The sequence below is a fragment of the Porites lutea genome, chromosome 7 (genome assembly GCF_958299795.1).
Source record: "Porites lutea chromosome 7, jaPorLute2.1, whole genome shotgun sequence".
NCBI lineage: Eukaryota > Metazoa > Cnidaria > Anthozoa > Scleractinia > Poritidae > Porites > Porites lutea.
In genome coordinates this window covers 24,663,263-24,686,817 of record NC_133207.1, presented here as the reverse complement: position 1 = coordinate 24,686,817, position 23,555 = coordinate 24,663,263, and the positions used below count along the sequence as shown (strand labels likewise).

Here is a 23,555-nt window from a genome sequence, read left to right as displayed (position 1 = left end):
GTCTGACTTTATGGTAGCTTCAAGTGAGCCAATGCATGACTCATTAAAATTAAAGCTTGTCTGTGTGTCTTCTGGGGCACCAAGGCTATTTGACGCAGTTCAGGATGGAGTGACAGACCCTTGACAGATGGATGGAGTGACAGAACCCAGGTTTAGTGCTGAGCATCTCATAGGGAGCTCCTGCAACAGGAAAAAGGCAAATGAAATTTTTCATAACTTGTCATCTTGCGACACCAGGAGCATCAATGAGATTGTTTCAGGGGCAATTTTACATAAAATTAATTGCAACTTGTGCAGCCTATGATATATGACTATATACGCTACTACAGTGTATACACAGCCAAACCGACATTGGCAAGCCAAGTGCTCCTAAATTCATGTGCACAAACACTGAATATATGAGACCCAGAGTATCAAAAGATCTATTTCTATCGGAGAGTGAAAAGTTACCCCTATGGCATTTTCAGACCGAGACAAAACAGGCAAACACTTGATTTAGCTTTTAATATTAGTAATTATTCGATTGATCGTGTTAAGGAAGCTACTTTTCTCGGTGTAATTTTGGATGAACATTTAACATGGAAATCACATATACATAATGTTGCTCGGAAAGTGTCTAAAGCCATAGGTATAATTTATAAATCAAGTTTTTGCCTTAATAATTCCTCCTTACGGATGCTATATTTTAGCCTTATCTATCCATACTTATTCTACTGCATGAGCGTCTGGGCATCGACCTACCCATCAAACCTCAGAAGATTAATCACACTTCAAAAACGGGTCGTAAGAATAATGTCGAGGAGTGCTTTCGATGCTCACACTGACCCCTTATTTAAAAATTTAAAAATTCTGAATCTTGAGAATATCTACAAACTTCAAATAGGAAAATTTATGTATCAATACAGATCTGGCTTACTTCCTTATAGCTTCAATAACATGTTTTTGGTGACACGCCAGGTGCATCCTTATGGCACTAGAAGTTCAGAGCATTTTTATTTACCACAATGCAGGACTAATATTAGAAAATTCTCCATCAGTTTCCAAGATCCTAAATTTTTTAACTCTCTTAGTTTTGAAATTCGAAATGCAACAAGTACTGCTTCCTTTTGCTGTAAGCTGAAAGCATTCCTCTTATCATAAATAGTAATTTATATATATATATATGTATTTTTTTTTTCTTCCTTTGCTCTTTTATTTTCTTTCGTTTTTGTTTTGTTTTTTTCTTTTTGTCATTTCGCTTTTTTTAGCCTAGAACTATGATTAGTACGACTATCTAATATACTTATTTTAAGATTTACTGTAGCTCTGCCATTGATTTCCCCATGTGTAATTATGATGATATTTTGTTCTTATTATTTAACTGAGGGAGCCCATTCCTTATAAGCCCGGTGGCTTCTCTTGGGCTTCCTCGCCATGAGAGTTTAAGTAATTAGATTTATTTTTTTTCATTTGTACAATTTTTGGCAAACAAACAATAAACAACAAACAAGTTGTTGCCCACAACTAGCGATACCCCTTTAGATATTTTTTCAGGATTTGTCAAGTGTCATGGATACGAATTTATATTCAAAAAGGAAAGAAATCTTTTGGATAGAAAAGGAATAATAACATTTATGATTTTTGTAAGCGTACAAATACATTGTATCTGATGAAGCTAATTCTTATGTGGATGCTAATGTAAGGAATCAAATACAGGGATTTCATGTCCAGTGTTGTCTGTACTTCAAACAGAAATGGCAGTCCAGCAAGTGCAAAGGTGAACAAGGGCAAGAATTGTTTTGTGCTTGAACTTGTGCTAGTGTCAAAGTGGGAGTAACATTGTAATGGTCATATGAAAATGCATTAAATCACACTTATTAAATCACTTTTATAGTAGGGCAGGGAAAGAATGCACATATGTGTATTTTCATATTTTATACTGATTTCAGTTATGTTTCAAGACATTAAGTAAACATTTTAAGCATAACATTACAATTCTTTTAGGCGCCAATTTTGTATGTATAAACAAATCATCATTGAATAATTATCAGAATAAAATAATCTTCCAAATGGTGAGGGTTCTGGTCAGTGAATCTGAGAGCTTACAGTGCATGATTATTAAAATGCAAATTCATCAGTGTTCCCCCCCTTGGATGCAAAATCAAACATTCAAGAATGAAAGAGTATTCCGAAACAATGCTCTTACAAATAAGTTTTGTTGGGATATACTTTTACATGTTAACGAAAAATCTAAAAACAAGGTTGAAAAGGACAAGAAATATTTGTCCATCTTTAACGAAGTTTTAGCAAATAATATTTCACAATCCGCCGCCTCGATCTCTTTATCTCTGAGAACAAATAATCGCCATAGAGCACCAATGTAAACCAGAAAAGCAAATTTTCGAAAATGGAAGGAAACATCCGACTATGGCCTTACTTGTAAGAGTAAGAAATTTGCTTATTGATTTCATGCCGCTAAATAGTATCAAAATACTCGAACTTCCCCCCTTTGAATTAACCATTAAAAGTGAAAATACGGAGTGACCGAAAGAGAAGTTTAACCTGTTTAGTCGCTTGTGTTGGATATATCACTGGATCTCGCTGTACGGTCAGGGTCAAATACTACAAAAATACCAGGGTCACATAAATTACGTTGAATTCAGGCTGCTATAATTTTAACACATAACATTCGATGATGCTGCTCCACATTTCACAAAGTAAATCAAGGGGTATATCTTACCTAAATGTTAGGCAGCTCTGCAGATCGTGGACGATAACCCAGAAATCCGTGACCGCTTGAATGTCAACAAATCAACATATCACAACAAACGACCTCGTGAACGCTTTATCTGCTTCATCAGAGGAGCCAAATGGACGAAAATTAAGAACCTAAATGGTCCTTCTCCCATACATGACACTTCAGCATGGCTTAGCCAAAGTATCCAATCTATAAGACATGTCTGTTGTAGATTGGGTATGCAAAAAAATCTCCCTTGAAAGTGCTTCAGAACGGCTTTCGGCCATTTCGATTTCCCGTCAACAAGTGCTTCCCAGCAAGTTTGACGCATGCGCAAACGTTACCACTTGCTGTTGGCTTCGACAGGCTTCGACGGCTGTTATGACCTGGGCTCCTGTGGTCAAAGAGATCCGAGCCCGCATTCTTACAAAAGGGGTCTTATTTTAAGATCCCAGTCTCCACTCATTTGCCCAACTTTGACGCCATTTTGATTTTTGTTTCTCCTGTGTCTCGAAAACAGCTGAGGAGCACAGAATTTATTTCAGGTGTTATGAACATCAGAGGTCGTTCAGACAATGGCCCTGGTTTCGTGGGCATCAAATTCTGTCAAGAGTGGTAAGATCAGTGTAAAAATGATAATGTTTGAAAGATTATTTAAGCTTTTACCACAGGGCGCCCACACAATCTGTTTGTGTAGCCGATTGTTATTTTATAGTAAATGTACTGGATTTACCGTTTGCTTCACCTATAGCGATATATCGCTAACTATGTATATAAATCAATGATAAATAAACGTTGAATTACCTTGCCTGTGGTGTATAGTCGTCCTTTTGCCTCAAAAGCGGTTTTTTGGGCGATTTTGAATGAATTTGAGTTCGCCGTTGACTGCCCAAAAAACCGCTTTTGAGGCAAAAGGACGACTATACACCACAGGCAAGGTAATTCAACGTTTATTTATCATTGATTTATATACATAGTTAGCGATATATCGCTATAGGTGAAGCAAACGGTAAATCCAGTACATTTACTATAAAATAACAATCGGCTACACAAACAGATTGTGTGGGCCCCTGTGGCTTTTACAGTATATTGCAGGAGATCGATGATCGATCAATGCAGCAGCTTTCTCTTAATGCAGTTTGTGTTAAAGCACCTTGTTTCTGGGCTTGCTTAAGCTTGCACCGTATTTTTTCTCGTCAGCAACAACATGTTGTATCCCAAGGAGGACAAAGAAAACAAAATTTTATTGTATGCCGTAAGTGTACTCACTACTACATTTTCAGTTTTATACACTTGTATATAAATTAAACAGCAGTACACACTTTATTTTCTTCCAACTTGAGGACAATAGAAAAGCTTTTATACAGTCCACACTATCTTCCTGTTTCACAGTTTGGAATTCAGTGTGGTCAAATGAAATACAGTACCGTTCAAAAGTAAGTTAACAGTCGGTTGCGAGTCTCGATTCTCGACTCAATTCGCGATTCTCGATTCCTGCGCGAATCGAGAATCGACAATCGGCAACAAGCTATCGAGAATCGAGTCTCGCAGGACAGAAAACAAAAGATTCACCCATGACTGATTTCTCAATAATTTTACAAAGACATACAACTGTAACACAACGTGGCATGGTTATGTTCGCGCAAGCGACTGTATGCTCGAAAGAAGACCAATTCATTCAAGTTATAAAGCGAATGTTTCTTCAAGGACATCTGTATCAAGCTTCATTTTCTCAAGTAAAGTTTCAAATACCTGCTTGAAATGCAAACAAACACTGTATTACTCGCGTACAAGCAACAACATGTTTATTTTGTAACGTCAAACGATTCTGGGCTTATCCGGCCGCTTGGTTTGATAAAGATCAGCTGTAAAATACACGTCCATCCGTAACATGACTAATTTTTTGCTCTGAAATTTGAAAACTTTCGAGAAACCACGGTTTTAATTATACTAGGAAATTTAGCGCTTTCTTAGTTTGAGGTAATCGCTTCTAAAATTGGGTTGCTTTTTTCCGCAACGGAACATGATACGCATGAACTTTTTCGTTGCTTAGCACGTGACTGCAGCATTGGGCAAGCGGTTTGTATTGCACGCTACTAAAAGTTGTTTTCAAAGGTCGTGGAGGTTTCTGAAGTTTTCTGGCATGTATATTCAAATTGCAACTGTTATATACACAATCATGTCCCATAAAAAGCGAAGGGCAAAATATCAAATTGAGATGCTTTTGCGTGTGCATATCGCAAAAACGGCGATTCCGGTTGATGAGTCTCACAGGAATCGAGAATAGAGAATCGTGACCCAACAATCGAAAATCGAGTCTCGATTGTCGACTCGATTCTCTATTCTCGATTCTCGCGAGGATCGAGAATCAAGTATCAATTTACTTTTGAACGGTACTGTACACAATAGGTGTGGTTACACTCGACACTTTTACCGTGGTAAATGACCCTTTTACTGCGGGAAATTGGTGTGGTGCTTGTGACCAGACCTTTCCAAGATAAATTGACCATAGTAAATATCCATGGTTAAATCAAAAAGAATAAAGAAATCGCCCGTGACAGTTAACGTGGTAAATAACGAGGGTTTTTCGATACCCAAGGCAAGAGAGCTAATCACGTTTCTTTGTTTGACACTAACATGAAACAGCAAAAATAAAATTGCTTTTTTCAATGGGTTTCTTTCATGCTGTTTAGAGGAAAATCGATGTTGACATAGCAGATTTCACATTAAGATCAATGTAACAGGAAATTTTAAGATAAATTTTGAACTGGTTTGTTGGGCTAGATTTAGGAAAGATATTTCCCAAAAATACGTTCTATTACTGGCATGTAATCGAAAAGTGGAATGCTGTGGAACTGTAAAATGAAATCTTTTGTCAAGATTTAAAGAAAGGAAAATGCTTTTTACCTTATTACTTGCTAAATTGTCAGGGCTAACATAAGGGCTGTCAATAAGTCAGCCATCCTTAGCCTGACTTTCATTTCCTTCTACCACTGCTAACAAAAAATAAGCACCATGGAATAAAATTGTAAAGCATCCGTTCCCCAGTTTTGAATGACACTGAATGCATATTTAAACAGGTTTAGATCTGGGAAATTTTCAAACTCTGCGATGTCGTGGAACACATGGGACATTTTGACTGCATTGTTCCCAGTCTTGCAAGTATTCTGACAAAACAACAAGGCGTCCATGGTGGAAAATAGTCTTGAAAATCTCTGCAAATGCCATTTCCGAGACTCTAAATTTCAAAATGTCCCTAGATGCCTCTGCCCTCCAGAACTTATACAGCTTACCTTTGGTGCGAGTTCCAAAGCCGCCTACTATTAACCAACATCTGTTGATTGTAGTTTCTTACCAGCACTAACATCATTAGTGACCAAATTTGGAAGAAACTGATACACAGTGTACCAAAAATTTGACAAGTGCACCGCTGATTTTCATCTATCTCAATATTCCTCTTTAAGTAGAAAGGTTACCTCAATAAGGTATGAGATGTAAATTGGCTGTTTTGTTGTCTTGACACATTGTGCTGACAAAGTTAATAAGTTCTGTTTCTCATGTATATAAAAAAAAGACACTCATTTTGATCTCATTGCGTACAGTATTCAAGAGGTATTAATTTTATACTGATGTACTTACAGATTGTACTTATTACATGTATGTCCTGAAGTGATATCTATGTTATTTTCTTAGTGTCGGAACTGTGATTATCAACAAGAAGCAGATAACTGCTGCATCTATGTAAACAAAATCACTCATGAAGTCAAGTAAGTATACATACTGTACATGTATTGTTGAATAACCAGTCATTGAGTTCAGACAACAGGCCCCATCTAATTTTGTAAATAACCCTGTTGATATTGTGATGTACTGAATCAAATCGCCTTAATAGGGGTGACATATCATGCTACATTATGGACAGTTACACAGGACACTTTTCCCGTGTTATAAATGACTATTTTACCGCGGGAAATTGGCGTGGTGCTTGTGACTAGACTTTACCACGGGAAATATCCATGGTTACGTCAGAGAGAAGAAAGAAACCGCCTGTGACATTTAATTGCGGTGGTAAACAGCTAGGGTTTTTCGATACCCAAGGCAAGGGAGCCAATCAGGTTTCTTCAATTGAAACCAACGTGAAAAACCACAAAGATGTTTAATTGGTTTCTTTCCCGCTGTTGAGAGAAAGATGGATGATGACATGGCAGATTTTACGTTGTAGATGAAAGTAACAGGAAAATTCTAGGGCAAAATTTTGAACTGGTTCGTTGGGCTAGATTTAGGAGCGATATTTCCAAAAAATATGTTCTATTACTGGCATGTAATTGAACAGTGGGATGCAGCTGAACTGTAAAATGGAATCTTAGGTCAAGATTGAAACAAACTCTGTGTACTTTCGCTCAGGACTAACATACCAGTTGAAATTTCAGCTAAATTATACGAAAATGTTATGTAATACTGCCATGATCAACGGCGACTATTATTGCAATATCACGAATGAAGCCTTAAAAGCGGTTAAATTACATGTACCTTGAGAATTAATTTACGTGTTTATGTTACCATGGTAAACTAAAGCCACATTGAATTTACCACAGCTTTTTGTACCGTGGTAAGTGCCTTTTACCTTGGTGTGTCAGTGGACCGCACCTATTGTACATGTACATGTAGGTTCATGCTGACTGGCATGATAAATTGTCCAGTTTCAAATTCATTGCGGCTTCTAAAGAGAAGCATTGAAGACTCATTTATACAGGTTTAGCCTTGATCCAAGGTAAATACCGGTATATTCACAAATTCCAGTCAGAAGAAGACCTGTGTACAACTGTGTCTATTGTTTACTTAAATTCAGGCACCTTCTCGCCGATATTTGTGAATATTTTACATTAAGTCGAGGCTAACCTTGTACAAATAAGTCTTTGGCGCTTTTATTCCGCCAGCGGCTATGACAAATTTGAAACTGGACTATTAGCATGACTGTGGCTTGACTTGATTTCAGATTTTAAATTGAATTCAGTCAAATGTTCATGAAACTAAAAAGTCCCCTTTTTGTTACATAGCATTTACCTGACATTTATAGTTTTTATATCAAATTAAGTTTGGCACGGCATTAGTATGATTAGCCTGAGAAAACAGCCAACATTTTGCAATGCTACTGGTGTTTTTCCTAAAAAAAAATGGCATCTTACCCAGATCTGGGTAGTGCTGATTGGGTGAAGCATATTTCCAACCAATCAGAAGCTCTACCCAGATGTGGATAGTGCACGTCATCAGTATGGAATTTCTGTGCTCGTTTCGCAGACATCATTTTTCGGGGAAACCACCAGTGGCATAGCGAAACATTGGCTGTTTTTCTCAGGCTATAGTATGACATTTGTGTTGTGCCGCTGCTGTACTTGTGTGGCATAACTGAGCTTGCTTGGAACACATCACTCACATGACTTGGTTTTGAATGTCATGTTTCAAATCCTATTGTCTTGTCAGACTCTTTTGAACAAGTCTAGGAGGCTTAATGCCTCTCATACCCCATCAAGGGAGTTGTTTTCCTTTGTTTACCACTATCCACTTGAAGAAAGAATCATGTGGAGCCTGCAAAAAAAACTGATTGATGAATGTTTTACCTTATAATCAATGCAGAAATTAAGGGATTGAAAGCACTCTTGGGAAAATAACAGTCAAACCCTGAAATGGGCCTACTACGCCTGGAGTATTTCACATATCCCCAATTTATTACAACAAATTTGCATGTACAGTGTTGTACGATTAAGTTACCATTAACAGTAATATTTTTTGACTTTTGATATAATTTTTATTTTTTTAATTTTACTTTCACGAACAGTGAACTGACACAGATTGTTACGGATGTGACTGCTGACCCAACATTACCAAGAACAGATCAACATGAATGCCCAAAGTATGTTGTTGCTTTAATGAAAATTAGATAATAATAATAATGTTATCACTGTTATTGTTATTATTACTATTATTATTATTATTATTATTATTATTATTATTATTATTATTATTATTATTATTATCATCATCATTATCATAATTATATAGATTTGCTATTGTCTCAACTTTCTCAATGAACTTGTGCAAAAATGTTTGCTAGACAGGCTACTTTCTAACAGGAAAAAAAACTGAGTTTATTATTTTATTTTTCGTTTTGTTTTTTTTTATTTTTATTTTTGATTCATTCAATTAGGGCTTTTGTAGTGTTTGTTTACAGTTAGGTGATTTCTATCTTGCTATTTTGGTTAAGGTGTGGCCACCGAGAAGCAGTGTTTTTCCAGTCCCAGTCCAGCAAAGCAGATGTAAGTGTTTTCTAACCTATACAGATAAAGATGTACAGTGATTCTGTGTTCGTAAACCCATACTGATGTTGGGAAAACACAAAAAAAACTTGTAACAATTTTGTTTGCTGTTATTTTCCTTAGTCGACACCAAAGCTTTTAATAGTAGAAGAGACTGGTTTTAAAAGGTGGCAAACACCAAGGATAATAACAACACTGCTGCAGTTTATGTGGGAGCTCCCTGACGGTGCTCCATCGTTTGTTTTTTGTTCAAAAATTGTGACAGAGTAAGTTAATGCGACGTTAAACTGTTAAGGGTGAAAGTCGTTACAAGAATAAAGAATAACCCAGCCTGAGAAAACAGCCAACATTTGGCGACGCCACCAGTGGGAAACCAGTGGTGGCGACTGAAATGTGGGCTATCATCCAGGCTAAGAGTACATGTAACTTTACTTTTAATTTTTCTTGTCAAATGCTTTAAATAACAAGCAACTGACCATCCAGTCTCTCGAAAGTAATATCAAGTATTACCTGAGAAAAAGTATACCAAAATATTTAAAAGTATTTTTTTATATCATTCACCCACTTTATTTTTGTTTTGGCAGCAAATGAGATTGTACTATGTTTGTACAGCAGTGAACTGTGGTAACAGATGGACTGAATAAGCAGTCAAAGTCAAAGTGAAAGAAAATATTTATTGACTTCTTTTTGAGCGTCTCATGTTTGTGGAAGAAGACGAAGGACGATGCCGTGCTCGCTTTGCATCACCAGAAAGATGTCCTTCATGAAACTATTTCACTGATGTACACCGTAAAGCTCCGCATTCCGTTTGTGTTTTATTGAACTTTTTTATGAAACAAAGCTTCTTGTTTTATATCCAGTCTAGTGTTTCATTTCATGTAGTTTACGTTAAAGCTTGGTCTAACGATTCTCGAGTGATTTCCCTGCCTAAGTGTTACACGTGTAAACGGGGCTACTTCACAACTTATTACAGGTTCACACTGGCCCTTAAACCTGCTTTAATAATAACATGAAAATGTTTATTTGAGGCATTGTATCCAAATCGAAGCTCAGGACGCTTATCAGAAGGAGTTTAAAGAATTAAATGCCTTCGTCTTTCGCTTGGACTTACGTTTGTGCTGCGTCATTGTTTTTCACGCGAAATAAAACACTGCAAAACGACAAGAAAACAAGTCGGTTTCCTTCGTCCTGGGTTTGGAACAAACAAGGGAGACGTTCCCTTAAGAATACAGCACTTTTAGAGCAACTGAAAAAAAAAGCAAAACACAACAACAGCAACCGGAAGAAAAAATAAAACTTTCAAAAAGCTTCTTGATTTAGTGTTATCCCCAGCACTTCAAATATTCATATTATTCACACGTGCGAACAAAATAGTTGTTGGCTTGGTGCTGTAGTCATGGAGACGATTTCTTCGTAGAACGATCGCCGTATTTCTTCCATTAAACGCCCGTGCATTTTTCAAGTTTCCAAAATAGGAGGCGCCTATTCAAAGAAGGCCCTTTAATCACTGGGATGGGGGACCAATTAACCTCTTAAACCGTCATATATCAGTTTGATATTTTTCACACTATTCTCTGTACTTTTCCTATGGTAATAATAGGAAGAATTTGCATGTGTAACAATGAAAAGCTTTTTGCGGATCATTTTTCTTTTATTTCTTAACTTTTATGTAGCAGCGTTACTTCAAGTCAGTGTCAGCGTCGGAAAGGTGTACTTTTTCCCTCAACGGACTGAAACCTTTTTTTAGTTTAATCTTCAAAATGGAAAAAATGTTTCCTGCTAGCAGAGGTATCTCACGGCGAGAGAAGAAGGAGAGAAAAGAGAGAGAGCTCGACCGGCCTCCAATCGCGATGCGTTCTATCATGTAGCTGCCGACCAAATTTGTGCCTGAAACTTAACTCGTTTTGAAAACCGGTTTTGTTTAATGCGGAATGCGCGTGCCCTGTACAGACTGCACGCTGTAAATTTCTGAGCCCACTGTTGTTATCGCGCTAACTGGTTTTGTAAGTTGTGTCGCACGTGGCTAAAATGTTACTGGCTTCCAGGAAACGCCAGTGCATGCGTCATAGAAACACATCAGAGGCCGGCAGAGGGTCTCTTTCTTTCCTATAATCTTATTTCTCGCTGTAAGAGACCATTCTGCTAACAGGCCAGGGGAGCACGCACATGGAGATTAAGAGTACATGACTTCACAATGAAGACACTCTTATCCTGTGCTGATGTCGGAGTATTCTAATTTAAAGATTATTGTAAAACTGACAAAATACAAAGTCTTTTCTTATGATCGAGAGGAAAAATCGATAACGAAAGAGAGGGAGAGAGAGGTTTGAGGGAAGTGCTTATTTAGTAGTTTGGCGAAGTGCGTTTGCTCTTATTGGCGCGTGGGGCGATTGTTCAAAGATATACGTAAAACATCGCCGGGGGCGTTTTCCTGAGTCTTATTGAGTAGCTTTTATTACCCTGGTTACTAAAATGCTCTGCAGAGTGCTATTTCTTATTGTAATTTAAATTTAACGTAAATATTATTCTTCAGATTTGTAATTCACTACTTGCTTTAATCTCATTTCAACTCCACGTGCATTGCGTTTCGACGTCAAATTGAGTAGCACTTGAAGACGGAGATACGTCTAGAAGTAAATCATTATTTTGTTTACCTCCACGTTTATCAAATAAATGTCAATTTCCCTTGCAAATATCTGTACAGTAATGTTTCAAATGTATCAAAATCAAATTAAACAAACGAACTGGGACCAATTTTCTTTCACTGAGGCTGAGCGCAATTTTAGCGACCAAAATTTCAACAGAATGCGTTTATTTAAGGTGTAAAAATTTGTTTCAACTGAAAGTGTGACTCAGTGTAAATTTAACCAACAAACAATTATTTAATTTGTTTATAAAGTCTTAACAGTCTTTTCTATGTTAACTTTCGCTTGTTACGAGGCAGGTTTTGGGTTTTTTGAATTAACACAATTTTGTTACGGTGTACCTTGATTAGTTTTCGTAAGAAAAGGAGGGGGGGCGGCGGTATGCTTTCCAACTTTCCGTTTGAACTGTTTTTGTAGCTGCCTTGAAAACGAAAATTAGTGATTTTAAAGAGATGAAAAACTGACGATTACAACTAGATCTTCGTGAGTGTGTCGAGTTACTCCGCTGTTTTCTTCTTTCCTTTCTTTTCTTTTTTTTTTCTTTTCCGTCTTAAGGTTTTAAATGGATGAAAAAATCGATCGAAGTCTTGCGGTGAGTTGGTGCCCCGTTGCGACTCATTGAAACTTATTCCCTTGGCCATTTAGTTCGTCTTATTGAGGCGAAAACCACTGTTTTGCTTCGTAATTTTCAGCGTAGAGAGGGACATGTCTTTCAGCCAGCAGCTCGTAAGAATTATCTACGAACCTGTAACCCATCATGCGCATAACATCTCGGCAGTAGTGTTCAATAATCTCAAGATCATGTGGATGTACCAACCATCGCCAGCGATTGGCAGCGATCCAGGCATCGTCTTTTGTGCATGTCGCTTGCTCCCCGTCCATTTCATTACAGTTCCTCCTATTTTGCCTTGTTGTCTCGTTTAGCCATGTGCGCACGTTTTCCAGCATCGGCAGCCCAGCAAAATCATAAAGGCCGGACAAGGCTTTCAGTGGGTCGAACGCCAGGTCCTCGTATCTTTGTAGTCTGATTCTGTTACGTAGCGATTGCGGTAGTTTCCTTATGATATCTAAGTTGTCCTCAGTTTCCTTACATCGCCAGTAACTATACTGGCGAAGTCCTCGCTTTGCAACGTCGCCTTTGTTCGTAAAAAAGCCAAAACTCTGAGAAGAAGGGATCACGGCTCTGGGATCCCTCATAAGAAAGAGAATTTTGCAATCTACGTCTGAAGCGCTGCAGGCATTCAAAATAGTCTCGATAGTGTTCTTAGGGATGCGAGAGATGAGAATTTTAAGGACAGTCAAGTCGTAATTGTCTCTACACGTTCCTCCTAAAGACTCGCTTGTCATCGGCGGGCATAGTTCTGGGTCCCATTCAGGATCTGTTGGATAGTAAGGGCATAAGGGCGGCGATGCAATGGCACTGCTTACACGAGGGTGCTGCTGCTTTCGGTAGTAAGTCTCAAGATCTTCTAGAACATTTGGCTGATCAAATTTACAGCGAAGTAGACCATTAAGATACTTGTCCGCGAGACGTCCATATTCATTGGATTCCGTATAACCCGCAACATTGCCGAAGAACCTTTGGTGAATTCGCTCTACGGTTTGTAAAGGTTCGTACATGTAAAAAACTGAAGGATGGTGATTGAAAATATCTCCCATAAGAGAAGATCCAGAACGGCCATGAGACACAACGATCAAATTCTTCTTCGCTGCATTTGAAACTTTATATTCAATATTCTGCTGTGGACCAGCTTGAATTACCCTTTGGTCATATTTGTGCGATGCTTGAATTTCTTCTTTATCCTGTGCTGTGGCTCCAAGAAGATAGACACCTGTCCAAGAAACAGCCAAGAGGAACAGCAAAAAAGGCAGTTTTTTCAAGAAACGCTTTGCCCTTATTCGCCGTATTGTCATGCTAGAGGTTTTATAACTTTAAGATAAATAGTATAAGAACTAAAACCGATAAAACATTCGTAGTGTTGTGTTCTAGAAGTAATTGAAATGCTAATTGCCTGTTTCTGTGGTAAACCTATTCTCACTTGAAAGCACGCGATCTAGAGTTTCCTTTGACTACTTTCAAACTAACTATAAGGCAAATTAAACGAGGATGTAACTGATCATGACGGAGAAAAATCGTTTGCTTTATAATTAGCAGTAGTTGAATGAGGCTGAGTAGGATGTGAAGAATTTTGTTTATCGGGGAAGAAGGATGTTATCCACCGAGGCTGAAGTCACCTCGAGGTGGATAACATCCTCCGAGATCTGCATAATTCTTTACATCAGACGAAAGCCGGTATCAATAATTGTACTATGCATGGGTCTTCTATTATTCATTAAATTTTTTTTTAAGTTCTTAACAAGCTTACCTCCTCGTAGACTTTCTTCGACTCTCTGGCCTATTTTTCAGCACGGTTTTACGATGTAAACACAGGTTTATTTCTTGCAGATACTCAGCTAAAAGATCAGAGTAAATAATATACCATTGATCAACCTCTTTTCCAAGTCAATATACTATGAAATTGATGGTATATTGGACGCATCTTCCAAATTTGGTCAACGCCAGTTGGTTATGAACTGATTAGCCGGGAGCTTTTAACCAATCAGAAACGGTGAAATATTTTGAATAATAATTTCAATTGTTATTCATTCAGAATATTTCGCCGTTTCTGATTGGCTTCAATTTCCCGGTTAATTCTTTACATAACCAACTAGCTTATACCATTTGGAATATGCGAGCAATAGATGGTATGATGGTATAAATTATTATAATACCATCGATCAACTTCGTTTGCAGGCGCTGCAGCTAAGCTGTTTATTCCTTTATGAACTAAAGAAAGGCGAAAACGGCGTTCACGGCTATCCGAAGACGAAATAGCTGAATTCCTCCCTAACTGAAAGGAAAAAATGCAAGAAGATGTAAAATATATCGCTCGAAGCCAGTATAGTTACTTGCGATGTAAGTAAACTGAGGACAACTTGGATATCATAATTAAGGAACTGCCGCAATCGCTACGTAACAGAATCAACCTTCAAAGATACGAGGACCCACGGAAAGCCCTGATGATTTTGCTGGGCTGCCTTTGCTGGGCTGCCTGTGCCCTACTAGCCCTCATGTCCGACCCAAAGACACAAAGAACGTCTGTGGAGCAGAATAAACTATCTCTGTGGTGCAAGAAGGCCCAGAAGCCAATGACCGAGAAACTCATGGTTTTGCTACTCAGTTCAAAGTCAACCCATTCCAGGAACCCATAACCCGGAGCGTCTAACTTCCATACTGCGTCTATGCAACGGCATTTTCACAAGTAGGTTTATTTTTAGATTTTAACACGAAACCAGGACAACTCCTTCACATTGAGAAAAAAGCGTGGCGGACGCACGTGAGGAATCTTCAGAGGATTCTTCTCACAGTACTTCAAGCGACAATTTCAGTATTTACACGGAAACTAGCAGTTCAGAGGAAAGTCTGCAAAACGTAGAAGAGCCCGGACGTCTACTTCATCGGCGACAACGCATAATTCACGCAAAGGGAAATCGAAAGCATCTTCGAAACAGCCAACTGTGAAAAGGTCCAAGCGACAACAGTCATTTTTCGCGGGAAAAACTTATATCTAAAAGTAAACAAAGTCGTTGCACGAATTTATGGCAGTTGCACGCTCCGGGTTATTGGCTCCTGCCCTTTCCCATATCTCGCTATCTTTAGAAATATATAAATACATGGTGCTCTCGGTATTGCCAATCCAATCTTACCCGGGGGGGTACTCCCTTATATGGTCTATACGGGGATGTGCCGCTGGACAGAGTATGGTTTTCGTCCGCTCTGTCCTAAACAGGGTATATAATTTCGCACGAGTCTATCCATAACATAGCCTGCGCGCAGACGAAATTAAACTCTGGTACTAATCAGAGTTATCAGGGTATACAATTGCGCGCAAGTCTGTTCTAACCAGAAAATTTCCCTTTTCCGCAGGTTCTCCGTAGCATCTCCATAAAAATCTATAAAATCGATAAAAGTCGAAACAATCGATACAATGAGAAAGGGGCACCCAACGACGGTTTCCTCCTAAATGCTTTAAAAACACTTTTTATAGGATATCTAGAATACTTTTAGAACTTTAGAAGACATTCTAATCGGCTCCATAAAATTTATATCTGTTCGGTCATCATCGCTAAGGCAACTTGAGTCTTTTCGAAATTACCAGGGCTTCAGTATTATCTTCCTGAAAATTTTAGATGCAATTTAAAGTTTTGAGAAAGAGAGAATTTTTCTGACTCCTCTTTCCATCGTATTTTCGAATCCGAAAAATTTTAGGTTTCCTTTTTCTGCGAAAAATAGCTTAATCTGGGGGGTGAAATGCAGAGGACTTGTTTGATTGATTTTCATCTATTGGGCACGCCGGGAGGAGTTTGAACTGTGCACCCAGGTATATTTTTATCTTAAGCAAAATCTCTTTCTGTAGTTTACATGGTTTAGATGAAAGAGATAGTAAGTGGACGGATAAACTGTTATACTTAACATTCCCGAGTAGTCCTATAAACATTCGTATTATTTATCATCTGTTAATCATTCCTAAATCCTGCGTGATTGGAAAACTCAAGTGTCAGTAGCGCACTAGCATAAAACAGACCTTCCATGATCCACTTCGGCAAAATGTTGGCTTAAAACAATCAATTAAGCCTCTCGACTCCATGAAAGAATCTTTCAAAGGCCCAATCGAATTTTTGTCAGCATACTTGGCATTTCCACCCTCGCGACACCCATCTCAGGTTTCAAAACGTTTCTAAGAGACATTTGCCAGATGTGTCCGACATTCGTGTGCGCGGGTCACCTAATCTCTAAAAGCAGTTCAATAGGCCGGAAAGGGAGTGCTGAAAAGGAGTGCTTTGTTGTTCTAATACAAACCCTCCCCTGGCTGTATTTTCACACATGTCTACAATTCTCGTCCGTACTATAAAACCTCGCAAACGTGCCGGATTCTTTAGATGGTCACTTGGCTAGGTGCTCGTCACTCAGTTCTTTCGATTGCAGTGGGAAGGCGACACTCGATGTAATTAGTTCCGGCATCGCTGCTCAGTCGTTTCATTGGAAGCGAACGTTTCTGGTTGTCGAGGAGCAAGAAAATTGCGGATTTTAAGGTACGTATCGCGACTTTGTTCTTGTCTCTCTACTCAAGGGTATTGTGCCAGTGAACTTTGGGTACAGTCAAAGTCATAACCTCTCTCGTTAAATTAATGTGGGATTCGGTTTATTTTCCTTTTGATTAAATCAGCACTGATATTTCCCCGATAGCTTTTCGAGCTTTCAATTTCCATAGCTTATAACAATACTCGTGACTACTCGTAAATTTGTAAGTTGATTATCGATATCTGTCGTCTTAAAAACCCAGATTAAGTTAAAATATCATAAATATCACCGTATCTCAGCCATCTGCAAAACCCAAAAGGCTTTTGAAGCGAGGAAGTAACTGGTATATCATATTCTAGAGTTGCATCACTACGACGATACGATTCAAAAAATTGCGTCACGATTTGCCAACTTCTTAAAGAACCACGAGGCTTGTAAACTCACCGCATTTTTAGAAGGTTCGTCCCAATAACTGTTTGTTTGTGTCTGTTTTGATAAGGACGAGTGAATGACGGCTGATAATTTGCAGCTTTTTCTATTTACAGTTCTCTAAAGCCTTTGGAACATACTTCAGCAGCGTGAACGACGAAGATATGCTGCTCTCGGTGTTTTGCCGGTTGACTCTCCTTCTTTGCTGGGTTTTGGCGCCATCGTGTTCAGGGGTGAGTGATTTCACGATCTCTCAGCAAATTAATTAAGTCCCTTATCAACCAGGTGATGAAGAAGAGTAAATAATCCGACAGTTCGAGTAAATAATTAGACTTCATTTTACTGACATCAGTCCTGAGTGGAGACATACCACACAGATATGAGATGCATCACTTCTTGTGCTACTCAATGTTACGGGGGGGGGGATTTACACCCTTAAATAAGAAAGAAAGAGATATATGCGAATTTGAAATGGATTTTAAGAAGCCTTTTTTTGTAGCAGTTCTAATCCAAGTTATGATGACATAATTTTTGAGAGGCCAGGTCTGAAAACTCAGTAAGGGAAATAATGACTATCGTTGTTGTTGTTGAAAACGGGTGTGAAAAACGACAGTTTTTGGCCTGAAATAGGGTCAGGATTTGAAGAACCTGACAGCATACCCCCAGCAAGAGTTTCCTGGAGTACCCCCCGGAATGATACACACAAAGCTGTTCCTGGTTTGGCTAAACGTTCGCTTAACCTTTAAATATTACCATCGAGAAACAGAGATTGAGAAAGAGTTAGATTTTTGACGCAAAACTTGCAAGGCAAAACAGGCTTAGGAAGGTTGTCTTACTAGCACTGCGACCGTCTGTGCGTCTTATGTACATCCGCGGGGGTATTCCTAGGAATTCACGGTGGGGGTGTGCCGTCCGGTTTTTCCTGGCCCTATTTCAGACCAAAAAATGTCATTTTTCACACCCGCTTTTCGGACCCGGCCTCTAAAATCCATACCCGTTTTCAGACCTGGCCTCTAAGAAATTATGTCATCATTACTCAGATCAGAGCGCCAACAGTCTGAAAAAATTTCTTAAAATCCATTTCAAATTTGCATATTACTCTTTCCTTCTTATTCATTAGGAGTTGAAATGATGTTCACTCCCGTAGTTCTCTCGAAAACCATAACCGATTCTAAACCAAAATAGGCAATATTTTCCATTAGAAATATGTATATTTTCCCGACTGTAAAACCAGCCTTGCTTCTTTTGTTTCTATATTGTCACTTATTGCTGATTAGATTCTTTATTGGGATCCCGCCCTTCTTTTTTGTAAGCTGGTCCTTGCTTCAAAAATTGAATATTTTCAGACCCAACGCGGAGACAAAACGATACCCTCTGGGGTGGTACAAACCTATGTGGCTTATATAACGGAGTACCTTCCCCCCCGTCTCACGGTTTCGTTATCTAAGAATATGAAGTTTTGAAGAGATGACCTCTTAGACTATCACAACACGTTAACGCAGCAAGAAGTCGACTTTCTATTTCCGAAAACTTAAAATTTTCCGGAAATAGTTCTGTTACTATATTCTCTTGCTACTGTAACTGTATTAATTTCTAATGCATTACATGTTTTTCAACGCTCGCGTTTCTTACCATCAATTTCATGCGTGTTAACGTTTTCTCTCAATCTGTGAGCCTACAATTGTAACTTTAGCCCGTATTTTCAAAACATGTTTGTATGTGGTTATTATGGATGAAAAGCTTTGGCGCGACTTCCCAGCGGTTTTGCTGAAGGAATTTTATTAGCATATTTTTGGAAATAAATGACAAAGACATGTTTTAAAATGAGGGTATAGATTACCTGTTATTTCTGAACTTCCATTTCGATTCCATTGCTTGATATTCTAAAATACCATAATAAAGATTTTTTTATAAGTTCACTTTTTTTCAACAAGCCTTTAAAACCGTAAAGGAACGCGTCGACTGTTAGCCCGGATTACCGGGCTAAAATCATGAATGCCATGCATGTCGCCTCGAAGATTTCTAAAGGCATCTAAACCTGGGGTTGTTGCTAAAATGAGACCTTATTAATGGTAAATTTGATGATAATTCTCCACTTGAAAATTGCTGAGGTATCTCTTATCACTTTCATTCCTCAATGTACTTCTATTCCGTTTATCACAAGGCTCAGTCATTGTCTTTCTAGCGAGGAAAGAGGCAATAGTTACATGTAGCTGGTAAAACAGAGTTTCTTTTTATAGACTTGGTGATGGAAATATCCGGCATCTTTGAACTTCCACTGAAATCCAAAATCACAACGCAGAGTTTTTGTTTTTAAAAAAGTGCTCTTTGATACATTGTACTTTCTCCAGAACAGCGAACCTGAGGAGCTTTTCGGTTGAACAACACCCGACAACGTGCATAATAAAAATTTATATTAATTGAACCATTCAAGTTGCTCTTAAAGAGGAAGAAAGTTTTGGTGCGATGTAAGTTAAGCTTTGATTGGAAACTAAGATAAGTCAAAACGTTAAGATTCATTTCTTTCATTGAATAGAGCCTTTTTTTGCTATATCTCTGTAGATGGTATTTCGTCAAGGGCGTATCTGTCTGTACGCCAATAAGCACTTGTGTACCTTTAAAAAGTGTAGAAAATAAATGAAAAGAAATGAGACAAAAGGGATAACTGAAAACGGAGCAATTGCCCACGTAACTCCCCTTTAATTACCGTTCTCCAGAAAATGTTTTTGAAACAAAATGGGGCTGTGGAACATGGCCCTAAGACCAAAAAGGATCATTTACTCGTACTATATAATGATAGAAAACGGAAAATTCATCAAATCGCCGCATGAAAACGATTTGGGAGCGTGACATACTATGGCAGGTTGCGATTTGGAAAACTGTTCCGTACTAGGTCCGATCCTTTTCTTACCCTTCAGTTCAGTTTGCCCGAGAGTAGGCGAGGATCAATTTCATAAGTCTAATTTTTGATTCTGTGAACAAATTCCCTGGGTGTGATGATTAATGAAATGAAACCTCAGCATTACTTTCACATGGTATTATTTCATATTATTGAAGGTTTTGACACTTGAGCCTGTGGATGAAATCTTTGGGTGTGACCTCCATTCAAATCAAACCTCTTCAATATTCATTTCACATGGTACTATCTATAAAATTAATGAAGGTTTTAACATTTGAGCATGTAGACGGAATCCAAGGGTTTGCCGGACCATTTAAAAGGATTTTATTTTTGCCTGCAATGCTTTCACGTTTTAAGAAAAGAAATTTGTATACTTCTATAGCATTCACGTAGGGTACTTCTTAGAGAGACGAGTTAAGACGAACCAGCTAACAAAAACAATTTTCTTAGTAGCAGTCAACCTCCAAGTGTAAGTGTTATGAAAAAACAGCATTTCTCGGTGGGTGTCTACCAGCATCAGATGTTTATTTATTGAGCGTAAACCTTGTGTGGCATGCACGGTGAGAGGTGGTTGTTGTGGGACAGGTCTGTGACCGACCTCTAAAACGTCACGCCCACAATCGTGTTGCCTCCGGGTAATGCTCCGCACAGCGACAGGGCGCCCTGGTGACGTGAATTCAGAAAATTCAAATATACTAAATCTGGAGATAATATTTTTCTATTTTGGACCGGACTGATGCAATTTGAGCTCCCAGTCCAAAGGTTTGAGCGAAAATACAGAATCGCCCAACAATATCACAGAACAATGCATATGCTAGCCAGCGAAAACAGTCGTTTCTCCTTGCTTCTCGCTGCCTGGGACGTTTTTGTCCCCAAAGCTGGTCCGGCTTTGCGAGGCATACCGCTGCTGCTCGAGAGATAAAACGGCATGGTACCCAAAAAAGAAAACTGGTTTCTAATGTTTACAAATACCACATAATAGCGACGGGTATGCTATTTGTGGCAGCCGTTCAAAAACAATCAAAAACCAATTTATTTTTCTTTCGTTTTGCATGCTCGAAAGTTTTTGGAGTGCCTCAGCCGACGAAATGATTACCTGGATCTTTTTTTGTTTCCTTTTTAATAAATAGCATCCATGTTTGTCATTACTTTATTACGATACATTCGCGGTTTAGTCAGTTTCATTACTCATTTCGCATGGGCAACTGCCCATAAAGACACCTCCTCCTAGTTTTACTCAACTTGCAAAAAAGTGTGTTTCATGATTTTCTGGGTTCTTTTTTGTCTGCTATGCACATTGCCAGGAGATTTGACTATTAAAATACGCGACCTTGCCCTTTGCATAAGCTGTCAATGACTGATCCCTGGATCTGTATCTCAAAATAGCAAAGAAGTCGTGACAAAAAAAAATTAACCTGAAATAGGTTTGAGCCCTTTTGTGTTGATCACTGTTTCCAATATAAATCCCGCGGTAAAAACGTCTGTTTGCTTATCATAGTACATAGGTTAAAGGGGCACTCTCTACTTTACCATGACAAGATCTTTAAGGATAAAATTTGTTAACCAAAACAATAGTAGCACCACTTAATAAAATATGAAAGGTATCAAAGGAAGGATTGATTACAGACGAGAGAATTTCTCGGCCAGGCAAACTGTCGGCGTTACCATTCCGCAGTGATCATACCTCTTCCAAACTACAATTCTGAAGTCCTAATGAAGAACTTTGAAACGGCAGAACTTTCAGCATTGTGTTTCAGATCAAAAGTCGTCATAACCACAATATTCTCCGATGTAGGTAGATCAAACCCCGGCATCACTCATCCTCACAGGGTCAGGGATGCTACTGAGAACCATACTTTAACCCTGGCTATACGATAAAGTACCCAGTTATAAATTATTGCCCACCCTCCAAGGCACTGCTTGAAACATATTTGTCCGATGAAGGCCTTGATCACGCCATTTCCATGCATTGTAAGCTGTTTCAGCGCTGTACGTAAACATAGCAACCAAATGGACTTCATCGGCATTTCTGGCCAAACTCAAGCCCACTTCAAGAGTCAATAAATTTAGTTTAATTTTTTTTAGTATCATGGACAGAATTCTTCGTCGTACCTATTCCCATAAAACCTTTTCGGCAATTCTTTTTGGAAGTCATATTTTCTTAATCTAAATTCGAGTTCTTTAGTTTGGGCGCGGTTTTAGGAGTATATTGTATTAAAAAGGTTTGCCACCTTTTAAACACTACTTTGAATTTTTTTAGCTCACAAAGGGCTTGGAATTGCACGAAGGAGAAACGAAGGTCATTCCTGCCAATTTAATATTGTTCAAAAACTATTGTTCAAATTAGATTGTACTTTTGTAATGTTTAAATAAGAAGAAATGTTGCTGGAATGTAATAAGCATAGATGCGTTCGAACTTTTTAAAGGAGAAAAAGAAAATCTTAAATAAAATGAAAAAAAAAAATTGTTGTATTATTCGAAATGTCACGAACCTTCGTCGGGGGCAAAGGAGGGCTAAAACAAAAATGATCAAAATCATTCGTCACAAAAAATGCATTTTTTTAAAAAAATTTATTTCTGATGTTCTTTTTCTCTTCCCGCGCGCTGAGGATCTAGAGTTTGTTGTAATTGTTTCGAGTTAAGTTCACTTCGAGATAACCTTTGTAAGACAAGATAACCCAAGCTGTCTGCGACTCTATTATATAAGATCGATTCAGCATAAGATCAAACAAGTGCCTGAATTGTTTTGATGGAAATTTTCATTGATGAATAACAGTGTGTTTTTCGGATTTAGGAGAAAATAGCTGAGGTTCAGGATTAGTTGATGCAAACTTTTCTTGGTGACAAAACATTTGTTTTGTAAAGACAACTTGACAGATCAGATTTTGATGGCTCCATACTATAGTTCCCGACGGATTGATTCCAATTTTTGGACTTCGAAGAGTTTTATCATCAACGCTGTTTAATCATGATATGAAAGAGTGACTTTCGTGATGTTAATCAAATCATATCTCTCTCCATCGGGTAGTGTTGGTTTATAACTGATCAAACATGATAAGAACAATTTGTCAATGGAGTACGTACATGGAATTTAGATGGGTGAACATTAAGCTTGTGATGATCTGAGGCCATCTCGGCAAAGTCTTTGAATGGCAATTTTTTTTATGTGGTTACGTCACGTATTTGTTCAGAAAGCCTTTTTTCCACACTCCGTTTACCCATGAATAACAAGGAAGAGTAATTGAAAAATGAAATGGTTAGAGCACTAAGCCATTCTGATGAATAGATCTTATTCTTCGTATCCCGGGGGGTACCCCTGGTATAAGCCATATAGGTATGTGCCACCCCAAAGGGTATGGTTGTTGCGTCGGTTTTGTCTGAAAACGGGTACAGTGTATAGACTTTGCCTATTTTGGTCTGGAATCGAGTA

At 38.3% G+C, this 23,555-nt stretch overlaps 3 protein-coding genes across 5 annotated transcripts in view; 2 read left to right on the top strand and 1 right to left on the bottom strand.

Annotated features, from left to right (window-relative positions):
* The first annotated feature begins 3,193 nt into the window (after positions 1-3,193).
* LOC140943306 (DNA-directed RNA polymerase II subunit RPB9-like) lies at positions 3,194-9,883 on the top strand. The gene is made up of 6 exons (XM_073392386.1): positions 3,194-3,331; positions 3,917-3,971; positions 6,410-6,483; positions 8,553-8,627; positions 8,979-9,030; positions 9,615-9,883. Exons 1-6 carry the CDS (start codon positions 3,267-3,269, stop codon positions 9,672-9,674), a joined length of 381 nt encoding a protein of 126 aa, XP_073248487.1. The 5' UTR covers positions 3,194-3,266; the 3' UTR covers positions 9,675-9,883.
* A 1,942-nt stretch (positions 9,884-11,825) lies between these two features.
* LOC140943296 (carbohydrate sulfotransferase 4-like) lies at positions 11,826-13,675 on the bottom strand. Its single transcript, XM_073392377.1, has one exon. The coding sequence runs from the start codon at positions 13,587-13,589 to the stop codon at positions 12,327-12,329; it is 1,263 nt and encodes a 420-aa protein (XP_073248478.1). The 5' UTR covers positions 13,590-13,675; the 3' UTR covers positions 11,826-12,326.
* A 2,860-nt stretch (positions 13,676-16,535) lies between these two features.
* Positions 16,536-23,555, top strand: part of LOC140943283 (papilin-like) — a 28,382-nt gene continuing 21,362 nt past the window's right edge. Inside the window, exons 1-3 of one of the 3 annotated variants that reach the window (XM_073392359.1) lie at positions 16,536-16,808; positions 17,157-17,255; positions 17,343-17,459. In XM_073392359.1, coding sequence (XP_073248460.1) covers positions 17,391-17,459 — 69 coding nt within the window. In that variant the 5' untranslated portion in view covers positions 16,536-16,808; positions 17,157-17,255; positions 17,343-17,390. The remainder of the gene's footprint in view (positions 16,809-17,156; positions 17,256-17,342; positions 17,460-23,555) is intronic. The other 2 variants (XM_073392357.1, XM_073392358.1) reach the window with 2 other exon arrangements.